This window comes from Pogona vitticeps, chromosome 5 (genome assembly GCF_051106095.1).
Source record: "Pogona vitticeps strain Pit_001003342236 chromosome 5, PviZW2.1, whole genome shotgun sequence".
Taxonomy (NCBI): domain Eukaryota; kingdom Metazoa; phylum Chordata; class Lepidosauria; order Squamata; family Agamidae; genus Pogona; species Pogona vitticeps.
In genome coordinates this window covers 173,424,182-173,446,581 of record NC_135787.1, presented here as the reverse complement: position 1 = coordinate 173,446,581, position 22,400 = coordinate 173,424,182, and the positions used below count along the sequence as shown (strand labels likewise).

At 40.2% G+C, this 22,400-nt stretch overlaps 1 protein-coding gene across 7 annotated transcripts in view; it reads right to left on the bottom strand.

Annotated features, from left to right (window-relative positions):
• Positions 1-22,400, bottom strand: part of KIAA1549 (KIAA1549 ortholog) — a 136,128-nt gene continuing 113,728 nt past the window's right edge. The window contains exons 12-21 of one of the 7 annotated variants that reach the window (XM_078376227.1): positions 21,590-21,714; positions 20,430-20,444; positions 18,665-18,870; positions 16,538-16,761; positions 14,568-14,712; positions 13,408-13,713; positions 12,121-12,173; positions 8,488-8,636; positions 6,428-6,582; positions 1-3,308 (exon numbers count right to left, since the gene is read on the bottom strand). In XM_078376227.1, the coding sequence (XP_078232353.1) occupies positions 3,054-3,308; positions 6,428-6,582; positions 8,488-8,636; positions 12,121-12,173; positions 13,408-13,713; positions 14,568-14,712; positions 16,538-16,761; positions 18,665-18,870; positions 20,430-20,444; positions 21,590-21,714 (1,633 nt within the window). In that variant the 3' untranslated portion in view covers positions 1-3,053. The remainder of the gene's footprint in view (positions 3,309-6,427; positions 6,583-8,487; positions 8,637-12,120; positions 12,174-13,407; positions 13,714-14,567; positions 14,713-16,537; positions 16,762-18,664; positions 18,871-20,429; positions 20,445-21,589; positions 21,715-22,400) is intronic. The other 6 variants (XM_078376228.1, XM_020800454.3, XM_072999981.2 and 3 more) reach the window with 6 other exon arrangements.

The window sequence follows — 22,400 nt, the reverse complement described above, 5'->3', positions numbered from 1 at the left end:
TTGGTGCCACTGCTTTAGCTTTAATTTAGTCTAAGTTAGAAACAAAACAAAACACTCCAACAAATAAAATAATTTAGTTAGATTTCTTCCACTCATATTACGCAGGTTACAATTAAGCAATGGCCATACAACAGTAAATTACATCTCACCACTAACAGTAAAATTAAAATTCTGTAAAAACTCGTGCCTGGATGGCATGTACCGTAATATCAGTAGGAACACATACAAATGCAGAGATTGCCTCTAAATGGTGAAATCTAAGCTTCTGTTATTCTAAAATGGTCTGTTATCACAAGTGTTACCATTTCTGTGTAGGCTTTTACAAGAAGTAAATGCAGAGTGTTGTTTATTTACCATAAACTAGTGCTGGTGGCGTGGTCTCACCCAGGCTGGTTTTCAAGGTTCCAAAACCATCTATTTGCCTACTTTATTTTTTATATTAAAAAGAAAAGCAAGCAGCACATCTGCATTCACGACCTTTGGCAAATTAACAAAAGGCTTAACCCACCACAAAATACTCCCAACTTCAAACACCTAGAAGTTTCCACCAGTGATCTTCAGGGAGTCCCTAATAACTAATCTGCACACTATGGCCTAAAACCCAATCATTACTCCAAACTAGAGTAAACCCATTTAATCCGTGGAATTTAGATAAACGCTGACTTAACAAGTTCCCATTAATTCAAGTGGGGAGTATTTGGATTTAGGCCTACGTTTTAAGATATTATGTGCCTTAAAGATGGAATCAATTTATAGCAAACTTAATGGGATTTTCAAGGTAAAGTAATATTTAAAGAGTGGCTTTACCAGTTCCACTCCTCCAGTGAGTTTCAATGGCTGAGCATGGACTGAAACTCAGGTATTCCTGAGTCCTAATTCATTGCTCTATTCACTACACCACACTGGGTATCTCATTTTAAGGTATAAAGTCTGCTTTCCTCGCTCAAAGACACACTTAAAACATAGTGTGTTGAAAGTGGTTGTTTAAATGAAAGAAATGCATAAACTGAAGCATGAACATGTGTGGAAATATGTACTCCACAGTCAGAGACCAATCAGAGAACTAGGCGGCAGCAATTTTCAAGTGTACCTTGTTAGCTCTCTCAGGTTTGGTATTGTGTAGTTTGTGGAAAGATGCTTCTGCTTCTTTCCCAGTGCTGGTTGCCTCATCTGGGTAGGCTAAATATTAGACATCCACTTCAAGTGCGATTGAGGATCCACTGGAGAAATGAATTTTCATTCAACTTTGGTGTTTCTCACAAACTTAAATGCTCAAATTACATCTTGAAATACCACATGTTCCTATTTTATTAACCTCATGAACAAACATCATTTTCATGAAGCATGTGCCGCACATGGTTTGAGACACATGGCCTCTTTCAATCTAAGAAAGGATGGTGGCTTTTTGCATGAGTATTGCTATTTCTTTTAAAAACAGGGAAATCCAGCTAGAGTAGGTCAACAAATCTAAGTTTCATTGATTTCACTGCTGTATTCCAGCTGGAACAAACAATTCCATTTAGAAGTGGGAAATGCTTCAATAGAAATGCTCATAAGCAGGGGTCATTTGGATAAGTCTACAAATGGCTTCCCTCCATGGAATACATCTTTCAATACAAAGATGCCCACTACAAACAATGGCAGACTCAGGTAAAGGAAAGGTAGCTAGAGTTAGAGCTTCAGTGACCACCACCCTCCATGAAAGCTGTATTCAATTATATTTATTTACTCAAAATATTTATACCTTTGCTTTTCCTATTGTTTGGGCCATGTTATGAGGGAATAAAAAGTGTTGCAATCTCATCACTGTATCAATATATACAGAGCTTGGAAAATTACTTTCTAAAAGTAAAACATGGCATTACAAGGCCCATGAAAGTAACTGGTTGCCATTAACATTACAAACATTTGTTACTCCTTCCATCACCATTTTTTCCACTAATTTTGGGAGGAGAAAAACACAGGACTGAAAAGAATGAAACTTGAAAAACATGAAAAAATTTTTCTCAAAAGGCATATAAAATGCCCTTTGAAAGTAACTAGAAATCATCACAGCCCTCCAATTCATGCCATTCCCACTTATTACCTTACTCCAGAAACTTTCATTGTACTTGCAGTAACCCGTTACTTTCAAGCTCTTCTGTATCACTTGTGAAACTGACCTGAACATTTCTACATTTTAAAATCAATTCAGTATACATCCACCAAGAAATGAATCCCTCTTGTGTTTTTTTTTTAAAAATTGTTCATACTTCCAGCCTGAATTATTATAAATGATTATATCCTTGATTTTTGTTTGCGTGCTTTTTGTTTTTTTCTGTGTGTGTTTTTTTTAAAAGGCCATCATTTCAACTTTGCAAACATCAGGATGAAGGGACACTTTGAAGCTTCAGCACCAGAAGAACAACAAGGAAGAGTGCAGAGGATGGCTTCATCTGGAAGCACAGAGCAGTATTAACAATGACTATTGTCCTGGTTTAACAAGTTGCTCCAAAGTCCTTTCTTTGAAGAGTCTTAACAAAGCTCTCATTAAATTAATTGCTTGCACAGGATCAACACCGTTTCTTATAGGTCTGAAGAAAAACACATCAGTAGCACACCCAGTCCACCTTCAGGGACATGTCTGAAGCCACAGGATTCTTGCAGCCTCTTGTGAAACTACCACCAATTCCGGCTCGCAAACTTCACTCTCCTTCCATAAGCAAGGGAGTCTCACACTCAAATGCACCGTTACTTTTTCTGCAGTGTTTAGGTTCTGGAGTAGAACTGAATAGTCCCAGCCTGGGCACAATTATAATGCCTAAAATGCTTTAAAAGCAGCAGGTTAAAAGATTGTCAAGTGTTAAAATGTTCACGGTGGCCTTCTTCGCTTTCTCTCATTTCCACACAGAGGTGTCTGTCTTTCAGCGGAATTCTTTTCTGTTTGGGTCATAACTTGGGTTACTGTACAAGCTCACTCCTCTGATAGAAGAACAACAGGCTCTTGCTGATTTCCTGCGAGTCTAGCTTCCACAGGAAGCAGATATTTGGCAGATTTGCAAGGAAATGACAAATCAGCTGTGGAAGTTCTGCACAATGGTCTGTTTCTGAGAGAGCCGAAGGAGCTCCTCTCGGATTGCTTTGATGAGAGAGGCCGAAGAGTGGCCCGGCTGGAGGTCCTCAGTGGAGCTGGTGTTGTAGCAGAGCCCCGGGCCCTGGTGGTTGCTGTGTGGAAGCTGAACAGGTGGTGCTGAGGGCTGTCGGGCCGAAGTCCTCGGCATCTGGAATACTGGTGAGGAGAAAAATTCTTGATGTCCAGGCATATGTGTCTGGGGAGAGGCACAGAGTGTTACTGCAGTTTCTGCTTGAGAAGCAAAAGTAGAAAAGATGAACAACAGATGGAAAAACAAGCAGAGATGGGAGAGAAGAAAGCAGCATGTTTCTTTTTTATCCAAAATGTAAAACTAAAAGGTTGAATCCCTTATGTGGGGGAAGTCTTTCTGTTTCTCAGCTGGAACCTTAGAATCTCCAGCTGTTCCACAAATATATTTTTTTCTGACATTATTTTCAAAGGGGTAGTGATGTTAGTCCACCACAGCACAGACAACAGAAGCTTGTATCCCCTGAATACAAACTCATTTTTCAAAAAAATGGTATATGTTTGTATGGACTAAGACTCCACATCATAAGTGTAATCTGGGCCAGTATCCTCTTGCAGAGCCAATCTTACAAGAGGAATGATGTCACCAGCAAAGACAGACGGCTGCTAATGAATAATGTCCCTTTCTTCTCATTTTAGGGTGTGTGCGTCCTGTGAGCAAGGAGAAAAAAAAATCACACAGCTCTCTTTTTGACTTTGAGTCTATTTCCATAGGGCCCATCTGTCATTGTTGCTGACGCCATTCCAGTTGTGCCATTGGAGCTCTGCAAGAAGATACAGGCCACTGGTGCAGAGACAGAAAATAAGAAAGAGCTGTGGTCACTTTACATATTTTACGAACATTTAAGCTTTGCTGCAGCTTCACAATTTTTTTCTTTGTTTCCTTCTGACTGTATTGATTTACATTCTTAACTCTCTACAGCTATCCTAATATAGACCCTGTAGCAATACTTTGATTCAAGACGTCTCTGCAAAATGATCTCACTTGAGATCCGTTCCCTGATGAACTTCTGGTGAGCAGCCAAAGCTACGTAACTCCAAAAGACCTCTGGTCTTTAAAACTGGCATTAAAATAGCTTTAATTTTTTTCTGATCTGTTTTAGAAGAACCTTTATATATTTTAGTGTACATCACTTTGGGAGCCCTGGTAAGGAGGAAAACTATAGAGAAATGCTTTATAAATGAGATAAATCAATAAAAGCCCGTGTTAATATATGAGAACCCTTCACACATCTAATGAAGTAGGTTCTAAGTTGTCAAAATATAACAGCATTTCCCAATCATGGGGCCATGACCCCGAAGGGGAATGTAAAATGTTTTTGGGGTGGTGGTGGTATCACAGGTTGCCTTAGATGTGTCTTAGCTTTTGTTAAATACTTTCTTCCTTAACCTTTCAGAGCTGGATATTAAAGTTAGCATGCATGTGCATATGTAAGAAACAAGTCCTTTGGCAGAGAAAGAAGCCTCTAATTTTTGCTTTGACTTTATCACATTAAAGATGCCTTTTTATGCAAACATGGCAGGGAGTTCACATGGTTACATGGCTATTATAAAAAGGGTCACAACACAAAAAAAGCTGGGAACCACTAATTTATAGGATATCACAATATACTATTTTTTTTCACATGGGGATGCATGGTAGGTATAATAACCATTTAGATGTATCAGGATGTCTAATGCATATCCTGCTTTCACATCCAGTAAAAATCAAATGCTTGTTCAACCTATCCCTATTTTGTAAAACACCAAACAGGAACATATTGTTTTTAAAAAGGTATTTGATTCATCTAAAAAACTAGTCCATTTTTCAAAAAAGGGGAAGTTGGTGAAAAAACGGGGTAATTATTGCTTCAGAATGTGCAAAGGTGAGGACAATGCAGAGAAGACAAGACAAAGGGAAGTCACTGCATTGTAATTAATATCAATATAGAAATACATCTGAGTGAGTGAAGCATACACATCATCAAAATTAACAATGTTAGCATATTGATTGGCTTTATTCCATAATCAACCCAATAGAGCAATGCTTGGGCTTTTGAGAAGAGAGTTCCCTCCCCTCCACAACCTGTGGACTGATAAAAAGTAAACATAAATACTTTGCGGTACAGGTAAAAACAAGTTGGAGGAAGAAAGAACCAACAGAGAGCTGCAAAGCAACACTAAGCCAACAACCTTAACAATGGCAAAGGCATGCAGAAAAGATAAAGATTTGACATTACTGTGACAGCAAAATACAGGCACCAAGGAGTTTATTCCAGCAAGAACCAACAGGAGATAAAAGAGACACTTAATGCTGTGCTTGAGATCACACTAGAAGTAGATGGATGATTCAGATGAGACTGTGCTGAAGTCAGAGGCCATGGAGGCAAAACCAGACTATTCCTGGTCTAAAAAGCCAGGTGACACTAGAATGTCAATAGAATTCTACTTGCTGATTTCCTTTACTTTGGGCAATTTGGTTCTGAAGGAAAGACAGCAAACTGTCTTTCGGTACTCCGAGCGTGTCAGTCTTTGGCCGGCCTGCAGCCCATCTGTCTGTTACCTCCCACCTCAGCTGAGCACTAAGTATCAGCTGCTTGGGCACCTATAATGTTATGCATAGACGTAAGGAGGTTACTTAGGGCACGGCAGCACCCAGCACTTCCTTAGTAATACTGCATGTATTACATAATGCCTGAAAGAAACTCGCTTGCAAAACCAAAACACCTGTGTGTGAGGAGGCAAGTGGCTTTTACACTCTTGAGCACCTTCCTAACTCATAATCAAGCTTTTCTATGATGGGAACAGTCTTCCACTGACAACAATCAGGAAGTCTGGAGCTTTTGGAGGATGCAGTGAGAAGGGAGATGTAATATACTTTCTGTCTAGAGTGGCTTCAGGAAAGCAATTTCAGAGACACAGAGTCCACTGAGAGCATACAACAATCTGGAGCCTCCTTGGACAGTGGACTACAATCCTCATCCTCCCTAGCCACTGGCCATACTGGCAAATGGACCATTAGCCATACAGGGAACTGGCGTCCAACAACATTTAGAAAGCCACAGGGTTCCCCCACCTCTTTTGTAAAGGGTGAGAGACAAAAATGAGAAAGAAAAGGATAGAGAAGCAAAGATTCAGGGGCTAGAATACGAAAGAGACAAAAGCAGTAGCTGAAGGTGGAGGAAGATTTTAAAAAATAAAAAGCCTTGGGAAAAAACTCCCGAAACAGTAAAGGGTGAAAATAAATAAAGTAAGTGAACACAAGAAAACTGCTTCAGAAACTATTTAAACATGAAGCACAGTACTCACTGCATCTCTCCTAGCATATTCATCCTCTCCACGATATGGGGGCCACCCTGGTTCCCCCGGCTGGCCATGCCCTGCTCTGCCTGAGGGGATCTCCACTTGTTGACCTCCGATCCTGCTAGCAATTCCCACCTGAGTGAGGTGCTGTATCTGAGAACCTTAAAAGCAAATATTGTTGGTTTTTTCTTTCATCTTTCCATGCAGTAACCAAAGTGTGGAAGGCAAATAAAACTGAGGGCCCAGGGGAGGGTGGGAAGGTGGGGGATAGAAACACAAAGGTAGAAGAGGGTCAAAGTGTGCAGGGAGAGGAGCTCTGAACTTTAATTAACTAAGGCCTTTCAAAAAAAAAAAGACAGCAAGTTTGGGACAACAAAAGGACCTATGTGCATGCAATTTCCATGTCCTTTTTGGAAGCAGAGTGTTGTCCAGGTGGTTCAAAATTAGGGTAATCTTGTACACAGGCTTGTGGGGTACAGAAGTGGAGAAAGGAGAGAAGATATACAAGGTAATGTGTCTGGCCCACTGAGCCATTATGTTGTGAGAATTTTTAAATATTAACCCAGGAGGTTTACATGCTAGTGATTCTCCCTTAGTGTTAGAGATAAAATATTTGCTTACTTCAGGACACTCAGCTGTACAGTAATAGCAGGAGATCAACTAGGAGAAAGTCATTCTGAAATCAGTTTCTTAACTGAGTAGAACACTGTGAGCACACACTTTCACCACTGCCTCTTGAAGCTGCGAGGCAGTGACCATAGCCAATCAGATCAGTCACTGGGAGACGTCCTCAAGTCTCGTCTATTCATATACAGTATTTGCTTTTTATGCTGCCTTTCTCCTGGTGAAGGACTCTAGGCAGCTCATATGTTATTAAACAAACAGGAATTAAAACAAAAGACTTAAACCCTTAAAAAGCTACTAAACATGGTGATATTAAAACACATATCTAAAAAAAACATTAAAGCAATATAAAACAATATAAAATATATTGCTAATGTTTATTTTGGGGGGGGGGAAACCCATCAGGCTGGAACATCCCCATATGTAAATCACTGCTTTCCCATTTAACACGTGGATGTTTTATGTTCTAACAAATACACAGTCGGGATATCTGCGTTTTAAACCAGATAAAGGAAAAAGATGATTTTACTCATGCATGTATCCTTCATAAATGTGATTGTATGGATGTATATTATATGTGAGCATCAGAATCAGTTTATAGAATATACCATAAATACTAGAGGTAGGGGGGATATTGAACTATCCTGTGTCTTCAAATCCAGTACATGTGAATCTCATGTTTTACTTACTATAGCCATATAAATATAAGAGCTGAAATCCTATTGTGCAGCTATGCAAATGGTATAATTTTTAAATGTAAATTGCTGTAAGTTAAGGAATTTCCACAGACTGTTTCATGCTAAGTTGGGTGACTCAATATGCAGCAGAAAATGTCTATGGAGATTTCTTAACTTATGGTAATTCATATCTAAAAGCTGCTCCGCTTGCATAATTGTATGACAGGATTTTAGTCACTGTGTTAAAAGGCAATCTATGTGCAAACAGCTTTCGTAGGCAAAACTGCTCCTTCAGTAGTGCTAGGAAACTTAAGATAATCCCTTACGCTTATTGCTTTCTCTGTATGACTATTAAAATAGTGCAACTGAATTACATATACATCTAAGTATGCATTACAACTGCATGGTTGAATTGAACAACAACAACAACAACAAAACAGAACCTATGCCAATGGATATGGATGAATATTTCCCAAGGGAATGAATGAAGCTCCTTCCTGACCCTGGCCAATGCTCAGCTAGAAGTGTATAGTACTGGATGTGCTACAATTACCTTTAATAGCAAACCTATAAGCAAGTCCTATCTGTATACAAAGCCACCCAGTTCCTCCAAAGGTCCGTGTATGCCTATTGTCATCAGAGCTGAAGGGCATTAGTCACATTCCTCACCTGTATTCTACATTTAGGGATTGCCTTGGTTGCTGAATTGCAGAACTTATAAGGTGGAAGCATTACAGCATATAACAATCAGGAATCCCTAAGTACCTGCAGTGCTTCCAACTGGTCGCGGCCTTGCCACAGATGGCGATTCCTCTGGGTAGATCCCTCTACTGGAATACTGAACATCAGAGGTCTGGGTGTCTGGGTGTATTAATTCAACAGGGGGAAGAAAACCTGGACCCAGATTTTGCCTGCTGGCAGAGGAAAAATGCAACACAATTGACTTATATTCTGAAAAAAAAACAACCCATCAGTATCCTATATTCCAACTATTCATTCATTCATTCATTCATTCATTCATTCATTCATTCATTCATTCATTCATTCATTCATTCACTTGCTTGCTTGCTTACTTACTTATAAATGAACATTTTTACCCCACCTTTCTCTTTAAGAAGGATTAAAAGTATCTTGCATCATTAAAAGATAATATATAAAGCAGCAAACAGTAAGTACACAAATACTGAAAGGATCAAACAAATACCACAGTAAAGGACAGTGAACTAAAGCAACACCAAGTGCACATTCAAAGCAGTAAGGCTCAGTCATCCATTTAAAAACCCCTCTCAGACAGCCAGTTACGCAGGGAAAGCTTGTGTGAAGAGAAAGGTCTTTGCCCATTTGTGGAAGGACAGCAAAGATAGGGCCAGCTTAGCCTCCTGTGGGAGGGAGTTCCACAGTCTGGGTACAGTGACAAAGAAGGCTCTCTACAGTGTTCCCACCAAACATGCTTATCTGTTTCACTATGTGCATCTCTCTTCTCCTGACCTACTTACTGCCTTGTGATATGCTCTGCATGTTAAGCACAGCTCTATGAGGCTGCCCTATTTGCAGCAGAGACTCTGTTCTGACTCTGGATTCAAACTGTTGTGCACATTGTCTTTTTAAAGATACTGAGAAGCACAAAATAACATCTAGAACTGCTGCCCCATAATGGATCCCTAAGAACTAGTTGCTTTCAACATTGCCCCAAATCAAATGTTCTCAATTTCAGTTTGGGAAAATATGGCTGATTTTCTCCAAAGTTTCATTTTAGCAAAGCTTCTTTTATTCCACAGAGACTTGGAAAAGCTCATATTGACCCCACCTCCCCAAAACAATCCTAGGAAATAAAATCTATCGAAAAAGGAAACTATGCCTGGAAACAATGCTAATTAGAGCTGGCTATTTGCAATATAACTAGCTCTATGAGAAAAATAGTGCTTTAGAGCATGCATTTTGCTTTCCCAAACCCCCAAAATTTAGCATCTGTTTGCACAATTTGAAAGTTTAAAGAGAGAACTGTTTTTTTCCTCAGATACTAACTTATGTTGCAATTAAGTTTCTGTAGGTTTCCGTGGGAAGACTTTAGTCTCACAGGACATATTTTAGGTTTTACTAGAACCCTGAAGCTCTAAATGGGAAGAGGTTGCTATGCAAGGTCATACACTTATAATTAAGGAACAGGCTGCAGCTGAACATGTGCTCAGTCCAAGAGTAAAAAAAATATTTCGGCATAATTTTGTGTGCATGTATGAGTGGGGGTATGTGACCAACAGATCTCTTAGCAGATCAGGATCTATTTCCCACTCTTGCCTTAGTTAATCCAGCCTCTTTCTCACTTGCTATCCTGCAAAGAACTCGTATGAGGAATACCTGTTCACCCAGGTTGGTTCCAGATCACTGAAAAAACTGCTATGAAAAGGAACCATCTGTTTTTCCAATCACTGTTCCAAGAGCTGGCTATTAAAACTACTTGACTGTGACATTAATGATAGTTTGGCACCACAGCAGCTTTGAAAAATGTGCCTTGAATTTCAGTGAGGCTTCCACACAAGCCTCAGAAAAATGAACGAACCCCAGAGTAACAAAGAGGCCAGATCTTAATGACTTTATGATCTTGCTTCCTCCTCTTTTCTCTGATGTGGACTTAACCCATCAACAATAACAACAACTAAACTGCATCGACCTGTGGTTTTTGCCTACAATGAAGCAAGACTCTGATGGTAGTAAGTGTTTGTTGCATTTTATTATAAGCATGGCTATTGCTCTTCAACATTAACACACTCTCACTGGTGTAGCAGAAAGCAGCATATAAATGTCTGACTTGGGATGGACACAATCCCTACTCATACGTAGGCCTATTCTAGCTTGCAGAGCAGCAGCAGCAGGCAAAGTGCAGCCTACACGCTGTATGTAGAAGGCCTACCAGGCTGCTTCTGAAGCCCTCAGTGAAGCCCCCATGGTAGAAAAAAGATCAGTAAAAGAATGGGGCTTCCCATACTTTTGGGACACTTCCAGGAATGGGTTGGCTCAAGTAACTGGCTCAAGGTTGACTCTGCCTTCTGTCCTTCCAAAGTTGGTAAACTGAATACCCAGCTCACTGGGAGCAATGTGTAGCCTGAAAAATTAAAATTGTAAACTGCCAAACAGAGTGCTGTAAGTGCCATGGAGTGATAGATAGTAAGCAGCACATTTTGCTTTTGCTTTACTTGTGATAGTTAGAGACTGGACCAGTGGAAGCCCTGGGCGTCTTGTCTCAATTTTTGCTCCTTCCCATGTAAGGAAGTTTTGGCTGATGCAGTGGATAGAAAAGCACCACCTTCATCCTGACCTCCAGAGCACTTCAAGGTAGGGAAATTTAGTCCCCACTTCAGACTGTTTCCCTGTTTCTACTTGAAGAGAGGAAAAACAACACACCGTGTTGTGCCTCTGGGTCCAATTAAACGTTACAAGAGACACAGAGCTGCAACTGGCTCATTCCGACCATTCACAGTAACATGCAGTTTTACCAGAATGCACAATGCATCCCCACACTACAGTATGTCTTTCCCTATCCTTGCCTCACATCATTGGCTATGACTGAGAGGCCATGGAAATATGCAGCTCAAGAACTAGACAGTAAAACTAGCCATAAGTATACCAGCAGCCTCTTGTAATATCTAGTAAGTTAATCTCAAGACCTGACTAAGTATCAAGAAGGAACAGGACATTAGCATCCTTGGTGTTGGAATAGTAGCAACCTGCATATTATATCTTCAGGAGGTTTGGATGGGATGGACTTTGGGGTGAATGTCAATAACATAGTAGCAGCCTGTTGTTCCCTCTCTACCTCAGATTCTTTTCCCTGCCTTTTTAACCTTGGACAAGATTCTGGGTCAATCTTGTCTGAGTTTAAAAAAGGCATTGCTAACAGACTTTGTAGCAGAGTGTTAGCAATGTCAGTATTCTGTGAGTTAAGAGTCTGAGTGAAGTGTTACGTAACCAGTCATTTATTCAAAATAATGAAGTTAACCAGTTAGGATCTTAAACGATATAACTAGTAAATATGTTTGTTTGCATTCTGATAAACAGGAAGATTTTGTGAGTAAAAGGGCTACATTTTAATTTGTTCTCAACACCAGAGTCTCTACTTGGAATCAACTGAGACTATGTTATGCCAGTTGAGGTAACTAAAAACTAACCATGCAATAAGGGGGTGGTATATCTGAGGGAGACTTCCAACTATATAATAAACTGATTTGTAGGTATCTGGGTTTTTCTCTGCTGTGTAGCTGGAGTCTTTTAAGTCAGCAATTTCCACACTTTGCCAATATGTAGTAACTGTATCCCACCCTTTTCCATGCGTATCGACTTGTCTGGAATAAAATAAAAAACAAATCTTAGCTGAATCTGAAAACCAAACTATCAGAGAACTACCTCTGTAGCAGACCTGGTGCTGTCGGAGGGGTCATCCCAAATTCCATGTATCTCTGGAGAAAAAACAAAGAAACAAAAAGGTCATACATGCATGGAAACACATTTTAAAAAGAAATCTAGATTGAAAAATCGTAACCCCTGAATCCTGTTTCGCAGACATCTTCTGTTCTGGATCAATAAAGGAAAGTTAAGAGACTGCACAACACATGGTTGAACTATGAAATATGTTACAAAAGATGTTGGAATAAAAAGAGGCTTGGCAAGTTCACAGAGGATAAATCAAGCCTCTGCATACCACTTGCCCAGGAAATATTAGCAGGAAGGTACTACGACTTACACGGTCCATTGGTGGGCTTCCCAAGAGGCATCTAGGTTACAGTGGGGTCTCGACTTATGAACGACCCTACTTGCGAACAATTCAACTTACGAACCCGTCCTATAGGGGAAATAAGGAGTCGACATACAAACTTCCCTCGAGTTACGAACAGGGAAAAAAGTGCCCCCTCCCTCCCCTTAGAGGCTTCTGGAGGGGAAAAAAGGGTCAGAAACTTAAAAATAAATAAAAGAAAGTCACTTACCAGGCCTTGGTAGCCCCCAGACAGCAGGAAAAAGAGCAGGAAACAGCTAAAAGCCCACACCAGAATGAGCCTGGCAGCCATTTTGTGCTTTCCCCCCCCCTGCACCCTCCTCTCCCCGCCTATCAGCTGATCGGCTGGCTCTGAAGAGGCTTGGGGAGGCTTGCTCAGCACCTAAAAAGCCTGCCTGTGTGTCTTTGTGCTGAAAAAATCAGCACAACATGCTTTAAAACATGATTTAAAATTGGCTTCGTTGAAAAAAAAGATTTCTAAAGTGCTTTGCAAACTGTTCCCTACCTTCCTCCTCAGTTTCCTGAACCTAAGGGGGGGAAAAAAAAGAAAAATATCCCCCTCTAGTGGCAGAAGGCAGAATAGCAGCTTCCCATTAGTTTCTATGGACGGAAAAGAGCAGATACAGATTAAACGGTTTTTAATGCATTCCTATGGGAAATGCAGATTCAACCTACGAACTTTTCGACCTAAGAACCACTTTCCAATACAGATTAAGTTCATAAGTCGAGACCCCACTGTACTCTGGCAGCAGAATACTGGACTTTGGTTGGGTTCAATTGGGCTATGTTGATAATTATATTTAATCTACCTTTAACCTTTGCAGTAGGATAGGACAGAGCAGAATATTAAAAGCAATTATTGGTTCTTATGAACTTTGGAAGCCTTGGTACTTAAACTGATCAATAAGCAGGCTACTTACTGTGTGACTCAGGCCATATGGTGAGCCCCACTGGCTGCTTGGAGTATCCCGCGCAGTTCGAACAGGAGTGTTTGTTGGCTGTCCTCCTGATCCACCAGGGTGTGTGATGGCAGCAGAACTGGATGCTTGGCTACAGGGAGCTACCAAAGCAAAGGCATCATCCAGGAGAGAATGCATGGTCTGTCGGGCTTCTTCAATGGATGGCTGAGGAGGGACGTACGGGGAGGTATGTGGTGGCAAACCTGAAAACTTCCCCAGTTCTGCTGAAGATGGTGTATGAGGTTCAGCAGGAAGGTCAGGATCAGACTGTAAGGCATACAGAAAATTGGCAGTGTAAAGAAGACTCCCACCATTTTGAGAGTCCGCTTTACTTTTTACAGAGTCATAATCTGTCTATGAAATTCTGCACATTCATTTGCACACATTAAGGTATACACATGTTAACTGCCCCCATTCTTTTGAAGCACATAGGTGGTGATGTCCAGCATATTTCGGAAAGCATTCTGAAACTAGCCACAACCTATAACTCAACTGTGCCATATAGTTTGTATGTTACCTTTAACTTCAAATGCCACATGATTTATTACCCTATGCTTGTATCTTCTCAACAGTGGAGATGAAGCTAAAAAAGAGACGGCACATTTTTCTGCATATAGAGGGAAGTGAAATATATCTTCTGAGGATCCACTGAGTAGACCAAAATCACACTAAGAGAACCTATTTTATAAGTTAGGGGGTGATCAGATGAGCATATAGCCCATTATTTGCTTCACTTTTGGTGCAGTTTGGCTTGTGCTACTTTTCCAGCTACCACGTGTATTTTAATTAAGTGCAATCCATCCCACTCCTTTTGCAAACTATTTCACTCCTTTCAGGGGGCAGCAGTGGGGAAGGGACACCCCAACAGGGGTGCTGCTGGAAGGGAATCTGGGCAGGCTGTTGTTTCAGAGCGCAGTTCCCATAATCCCAATGTTGCCTATAGTCCACGGCATCTGTAATTCAAACCACTGGAAGAGCACCTGGTCAGCAACACCCCTGCATCACCATTTTATACAACACATGCTTTCACTCTTCTGATTTAAGCAAAATGTATCAGTGCTGCAAAAAACCCTTTCAACTTTGGAATATAAAGGCTGCCCTTCCCAAAGATTCAAACATACAATATAGGCAGAGTTGTTGACTCCAGGAGGTCTCTTGTACGTTCCATCACTGTCAGTTGTGATCAGCCTGTCCTTGTCAGCATCCATTGGGCTGCCATTTATCTGATGACGCCGACGCTGTTTTGGAGAACGTTTGGCCCGCGAACTATGAAAAAATGAAGCAAAATTAAAAAGTAAATATCTTAGTCTAAATATTATTAAATCAAACTGCACCTAGAAGAAAAACTCTGCATCAGTTCTTCCCTTCTAGCCAAGAATCCTTAATATAACTGGTTGCATGACTGGTCACATGCCAAATTTTATAACCAATGCATGACCTGTTGTGCAAAGAAGATTGCTGGTAGGCAGCAATATTTAGAGGTTTGCCATTCTGTTTCCATAAATGAAGAGGATTCTGTTACTTTACAATTATTCCTGAAAAGTATATAGAACCTAAATGACTTTTGGAAAATGCTTTTTAGGATTCCTAGCTTTTAAAAATCTGTCTACGTGTTCTTTATGCTAAATCTTTCATCTTCTCCACGGTTTAGTATTTTTATCAGTTGCATATTACTGTTTTTACTTTTGTAAGCTGCATTGTGCACTCTGGCTGAAAAGTGACCAATATATCATTAAAAATTTAATTGCTACATGGCATAATGATTCCAACCATCAGAATATGGAGAAGATTTAGCAGAATACAGTAAGAGCCTCATGGCAGAGTGGTTACGCTGCAGTAAACTGCAGCCAAAATTCTGCTTGCGACCTGGTTCAATCCCAGGTAGTCATATTGAGATTCATTCAACCTTCCATTCTTCCAAGGTTGGTAAACTGAGTACCTAGATCACAGGGGTGGGACAATGTGTACCTTGTATAATTAAAGAGAGTGCTTTAGGTCAGCGGTCCCCAACCTTTTTGGGGCCGTGAGCCGGATGGGGGGAGCAGGCTCCATGTGCGCAGGGGGCAGGGGCACCCCTGCGCAAGCACAGTGGGTGTGTCACACTTGCACAGGTCGTGTCGTGCATGTGCACGAGCACGATACGCCCACCACAAGCACAACATGCCCCTGCACAAGTGTGACACGCCCATCGCAAGCACGACACTCGCCTCACGTGAGTGTGACATGCCCACCGCGAGCACAACATGCCCCTGTGCGTGTGACATGCCCCCCGTGTGAATGTGACACACCCACCACGTGTGCATGCAGGGGGCAGAGATCCGTATCCATAGCCCAGTTCTGGCAAGCCCACGGACCGGAACAGTGCCACGGACCGGGGGTTCACGACCCCTGCTTTAGGTGCTATGGGGTGATATATAAGCAGCACACTTTGCTTTTTTCTTTTTAAACTGCATGGCCCGACCTGTGATATGGGCATACAGTTAACAAACCAATTTCATTATTTATTATCAGTTTTCATCATTTTTATCTTGCCTCCCACACAAAGAGACCAACAAGTTAGCCCACAATAATTATGTAACTGCTATCTTTGTTAAAAATAAAAAAAATGTAAAGCTGATCTATTAATATTAATAGAAGGCAAAGCTAGGGAATGAAACAGGTGGAAATTATTCTCCAAAAAACTTCAGAAAGTACATGTAGGCCTAACCTATTTATAGAAGAAAAACATCAATAAGCTGACCGCAGAGACATCATAGGACAACATTACGTAATCAAGATGACATTGCTGAAAAGACCATTCCTGCTGGTGAACATCCACCCCAATGTAATCAAAAAAATTATTCAGAGTTAGACACCAGGTCAGAGATATCCATATTGCAGAAGGCTTGTATGGAAGAAATCACATTTAAATTAACCAAGCCAGGTCCTTTTACAACTTGGAAGTCAGTGTCTTTTGCCTTCTGCTGTCTATTCCTTTTTCGCTTTTGCAAGCTTGTCTCTCTCTCTCTTTTTTAACAGAACACAGTATGACAAGTCATTGCATTCTTTCATGTCAATAGAGAATAGATTCCACATAACCCCACTTCCTTACCTTTTCCTGGGTTCTATGAAAACAGTTGGCATATTGCCCCCAGGATCCAAGATCTTATCTATCTGCATCTGTGCCTTGCGGTACATTCTCTGCTGCTCTTTGGTATCAATAATAACCATATCATCTACAATTGGAAATTCATAATGTCCTTTCCGCTTAGCTCGAAGTCGGATCTTGTTGCGGTGATGCTCAATTTCAGATTTATGCCTCAGAGCTGTCTGTATCTTCAAAGAAAGAAGGAATCAGAAGCAGAGAATATATTTTGTAATAAACAGTCTTCCTCTGCTGTGACAGAAAGGGATCATGAGGAAAAGCAAAACTGTAAGGAGAAATAGACTGAAAACACTTCCCTCTTAAACCTCAATATTTCACTCATTTCGTGTGTAAATCATCCACCGACTTTGCAGGGAGAAGAATTATTACACACAGCATGATGATTAACACTGCCAGAGCAATTAAGAAAGAGAGCATGGCATGCTAATAAAAATGCATGACACACATCACATTGCACCTTCTGCGGATTACCATAAAAGCATGGCAGTAAGGCAGAGGGGAATGAGGCAACAATATGAGGTTAATAGGTAAAACACATGTGGAGCGTGCACAACCAGGCATGCTCCAAGAGGTTTCCAGAACTATCGCTCTCAAGAGAGCTCAGCTCACGTGCATCTGGTCTGTGTAAGTCATTCTTCTATGGGTACGTCTTCCCTGACCGCAGGTAATTCCCCTGTTTCTCTGCACTGGGAATCACTGCATGATCAATCATCCTTGATGCAGAGGCGCAGCAGGATTATCAGCCCCAGCAGAAGCTGATTGGTAGGATGCAAAACCAAAGCAGTGAGCCATACGTGGTGAGAATGCTTTCAGCCTCTTTTCCATTTTTTACTTCCTTTCATCTGTGTCTGGTCAAAGGCTTCCCTGGAGCAATGTGTTCGCCCATCTCTCCCTGTTTGCTCTTTTACTATTCTCTTATGACCCCAATTTCCTGTTGCAATTTGGCTGGTGTGCCACTTTCAAGAAAACATAGGTACACATCATGAAATGCAAGTTCCTTTGTACATATAATTATACGTATATGAGTATCAAATTCAGTGTATGTACGTATACAACACAGTGTGTGTATATCTTCACTCCAATCCAGTAAAGACTGACAAACACTGGGACTTAAATGCACAGATAAGCTTTCAAGACCATAACAGTTTAAGGAAATTAATAAGGGATTTGAATCCAGCTGGTAGTCCCAACTAGGGCAGACCCAGTGAAACAACGTTTAACTCACCATTAAACAACTAATCCAATGGGTTTACCCTTGTTTGGACTAGCCACTAGATTTAAACTAAGTGACTAATCCAATTACTTTGCCCATAAGTTCACCAGGTCAGACACAAAAACACATAGTGCATCTTCTTTTCCTGTTACTTATTTCTTATTATCTTCCTCAGATGATAAGGTTCTATGTAGGGCAGTTCTTAACAAGACCTTGTGATGCTTTCGTTCCCAAGTTATCCTCTGTGATTCTGTCAATTCCCTTAAGAAGCCAACTTGAGAATGGCACAGGTCAAGGTGATAAGGAATAGAATAAGATCACAGTGAAGAACAGGATTAACAAAAGTTAAAGGATATATGCAAGTTGTCACTTTCAAAAGATGAGTGCTTGTAAACTGCTGTAGAGCCTTCAAGCAACACTGCTACAAGGCTTACCTTCTCCAATCATAGGAACGGTGGTCAGAATCCTATCATTTATGCATGTCAGCATATGTCCTTTGGCAAACTGTCGCTGATTAAGAAGTCACCAACTGTATTTCCTGTCATACACCAGTCATGCGATTTGGCATGCAACAAGAAATGCAAACACTGACTTCTTAAGTAGCAGCAATTTCCTGCTAAAATTTACACTATGACTTATGCCAGCATAATTATTTAATTGGACTCCAGCCAGCACTTTAGTAACAATGTTAAGATATTGGCAGTGGGACCCTCCCCCGTAAGAAAAGCAAGAACATTTTATTAAATAATTTAAATTAATGATATAGATATGCTTTTAGTGTGAGATTCATGATCTTTTTATTATAGGCAGTGAAAAATGGATTGCCATAAATGGATAATATCCATTGCTAAATGGATTACCTCCTTGTTAATTTTGTTGGTTTCAGCTACTCGATCAGAAAGCGGTTGGTTCTGAGATGGAGGTGCTGCAATCGGCTGCATAGCAATTAACTGGATTTTGCTAGGGACTCTCCTGCTGACTTCAGAGGAACGTGACATTCGGTCCACATGCTCAAATATGGAGGCTGAAGAGTGTTGCTCTGTTCCATTACTGATTTGTGGAGGCCCTGAATTACAAGTATAAAGAAAACAGAGGAGATGCTTGCTTAATAATTCTAGTCAAGGCCTAGGGAGTACAAGAAATTGCAATAAATTCCACATCAGCTATTCAGCCACCATTTGAATGACATCATTTAAGTCAGAACAGAAACAAAGAATCATGTTACTCATAAACATGAACATATAAAGCTGCAAGGAAGGCTTTCAGATAATTTATAGATGCTTGGTAAATAACAGGAGCAATACATAATATAGAGAAAAACCCGGATTGAACTACAAGATATAATTTATAACATTTTTGCATAACTTTATTTTAGTCTTCATTTAAAATAAACTCCCTGTCACACTCCCTAAATGCCACAGACGTCTTGACCCAACAAATGGTAAATGTATAAATCAACAAAAATGTGTATTAGTGTATTATTAGAGGCTTGTAAGCATTAAGTAGCACTGATTGGATTTCTCCAAGGGGTCTGAGCATGTGGATATAGTTAAATTTATCAATGGCTGCATCTATATATCTATCTGCCAATGGCTATTTTTATTGCATTAGAAAGCCTTTTAACTGATGGGTGACAACTGCAGTGTTTGGGACTCAAACTGCCAGAATCTCCCAGCATGACCAATGAATGGCTCAGGCTTTCTTAAAGCTTGAATGGCAACTGTTTACAGGCTGTTATGGGGCAGAGAAGAAAGAACAAGGATTATGCATTCACTGAAGAATAGGTAAAATGACATAGGTTTGATCAGTTTCAATTCACAAAGTCTATGAGAAGAAGCCCACCCCATTACAGACAATTGCACTACTGAAAGGCTTAAAGACCGTTTCAGAGAAATAAGGTGTGCAGAAGCCTGTGTGTATTTTAAAATGCAAACAGTTAAATGTGTACAGATGGAAAAATGTTTATGTAAAATGCATATATTAAGTGAAATGGGTAAATGAGTGCACATGTCAGGAAAATGTTTTTAAATAGGTATAAATGTTGATGGTGGTAGCAAAAATGTTCTGCACTGGAACAGAAAAGAAGCACAGGAAGAAAATCTATGTAGGATCAAAGAAATACAATAAAATCAAGAACGGGGGATTTTTACATTCCTTGGTCAGGTAGCAGGTGATGTGAAAGCGAACTTCAAGAAATCTCCAGAGAGGCTTTGAAAACAGGCAAGGCTGATTTTAATGGATTGACAGTCTGATTCAATGTACAGCAACTTCATGTTTCTATAAAGGTAACATTGTCCTCTAGTGACAGGTGGGTGCATTAAAAAATATTGGAACTCCAATGGCATAAATCTCTGTGGCAAATTGCTACTAAATAGCCAGTTACAGCTTATATTCTCACTGTGCACCAGTCATATGACTAGGAATGGAAGAAACAGCTCTATAACTAGTGGTAATTTGCTGCAGTAATCTAGCCACTCCACTTTATGCCAACGTAAATAATGACAGGATTCTAGCTGTTGAAAGCCAAGTCTACTCTAAAAATATTTACCATCAAAACTCTCATCATCGAGACTGAGCATTATGTTGATTTATTGCAAAACAGTTGCACTTTCTTTGGAAACTTACCCACTCTGTTTATTCCTGGCAGCATCCAAAGGAAAGATTAAGACAATGTGGTTACAGATTCAGCAAATTGTCACAGAGAGAAAATAAAGAAAAAAAAACTATGCAGTATTTCAGTTTTGGAAGTTGAACAAGAGTGAGTTGAATCAACTGTTCAGAAAGAGCACATAGTTAGACATCTAGTGGGGTGGATAGGACAGTGGGTTAGGCAGGTGTGGAGACAGAGTTTGGGTGTTCAATTCCACACTGTGACTCCTACAAAACAGAGCCAGCCTGTGTGGCCTTGGGCAAGCTGCACAGTCCCAGGACAAGAAGAAGGGAATGGTAAACTACTTCTGAGTATTCTCTACCTGGAAAACCCTGGAAAAGTTGCTATTAATCAGAATTGACTTGATGGCACATGATGATTATTATTAAAGACTTCTGGAGAATATACCATCAATTGAATTAAAGTGTGTGGGCAGGGGTTAGATGTTTCCCTGACACCCTACCATACATTTCACACACAGCAAAGGTTGCTGTTAATTTTGAGATCTTTCACATGCCACTTGAAGTAATATATAACATTCCACTCCACCACCACCCCATGAAGGTCTGAAACCAACTTGGACCTATTGCATGTCTGGAACAGAACAATATAAAAATACCTTGATTCATCATTATTGTTCAGTTGGGGTACATGGCCAGAGAAAGTGCCCCTTGGAACACAATGAGCAGCAATATGAATCAAGGAATAAAAAGTGCTCTAAAAAGTAATAGAAGGTTACTATGCTTGGCTCCCACTCAGAGTTGGATGAACTGCAGCTCAAATCTCAATGAAAGACAGTTGGAGCTACTGCTTTTTTATTAGCTGACCTAGCATATTGTCACAATAAATCTGACAAGGAGACATTACAGAACAAGCCAAATGCCTATTATATATTTATTCTATGATTCAGAAATTGGAAAGGTAACTATGCAGTCTGTTGCACTAAAAATAACAAAGAACTGGAGCATAAGCCTGCACTGACTACAGTCCAGTTCATCACCTCAGAGCAAGAACATATGTATCTATTTGAAGCTGCCTCCATGTGAAATTGTCTACAGATTTCCAGGCACACCTGTATGATCCACAAATAAGCACATGTATCCATTATTTTAGTCTTATGAAATCAATGGCATACCAGTTTTGCTGACTCTATGAGGTTTGACCTCATTGACAGCAGTCTGTGGCCTTGCAGTGTCTTCTCCTGTTTCCCGACCACTTGACTGTTCACTTGCTGTTGAGTCAGCATCAGAAGGGGAAACTCTGTTGATCCAGGAAAAAACAAACAAATCATTTTTTAAAAGTATGTCAACATCATCACTAGCATCATCATATAAATTTATATAAACTGTTTCTACACAACTGAACACTAGGAGGTGTCCAGAGACTTCTTGGCTGGCTATTTATCCAGCTATTCAATAGACCTAAACTTAGCTCAAGTTCTTAATTATAATTCCATTTGCTTTCAGGTCACACACCGGGACATTTACAGAGATATGCAAAAGGGTCAGTCAAATACCAGCAGATTCAAATGTATATATTCACACACATACCCATATAGATAGTTGGCAATCCTTTTCTCTGCATTTCACTGTGATCAGTAACATGGTTTAATGCATGAATGGCAATTAATTTAGGGCAGAGATAAATACTGTAATATTCCTTTATATATAGGATTGAAAGATGAAACAAATTAATGGCAGAGATCTCTAATTGCCATTGAACAGACCTAACAACTAAACTGCCTGTGTTGAATACAAGCAGCTCAGAAAAGTGGGAATCGCCCCCATCCCCACCCATTACAAACTTGAATGAATTTCTTGACTTTTACATTTTTCTACAAGTTTTAACAGATGTAATCATTCCACGCTGCTTTAGCACTATGATTTTAATTCCTCTGCTTTGCATTTTTAAATCTTTTAATTATATCATGGGTAACGCTGTAAAGG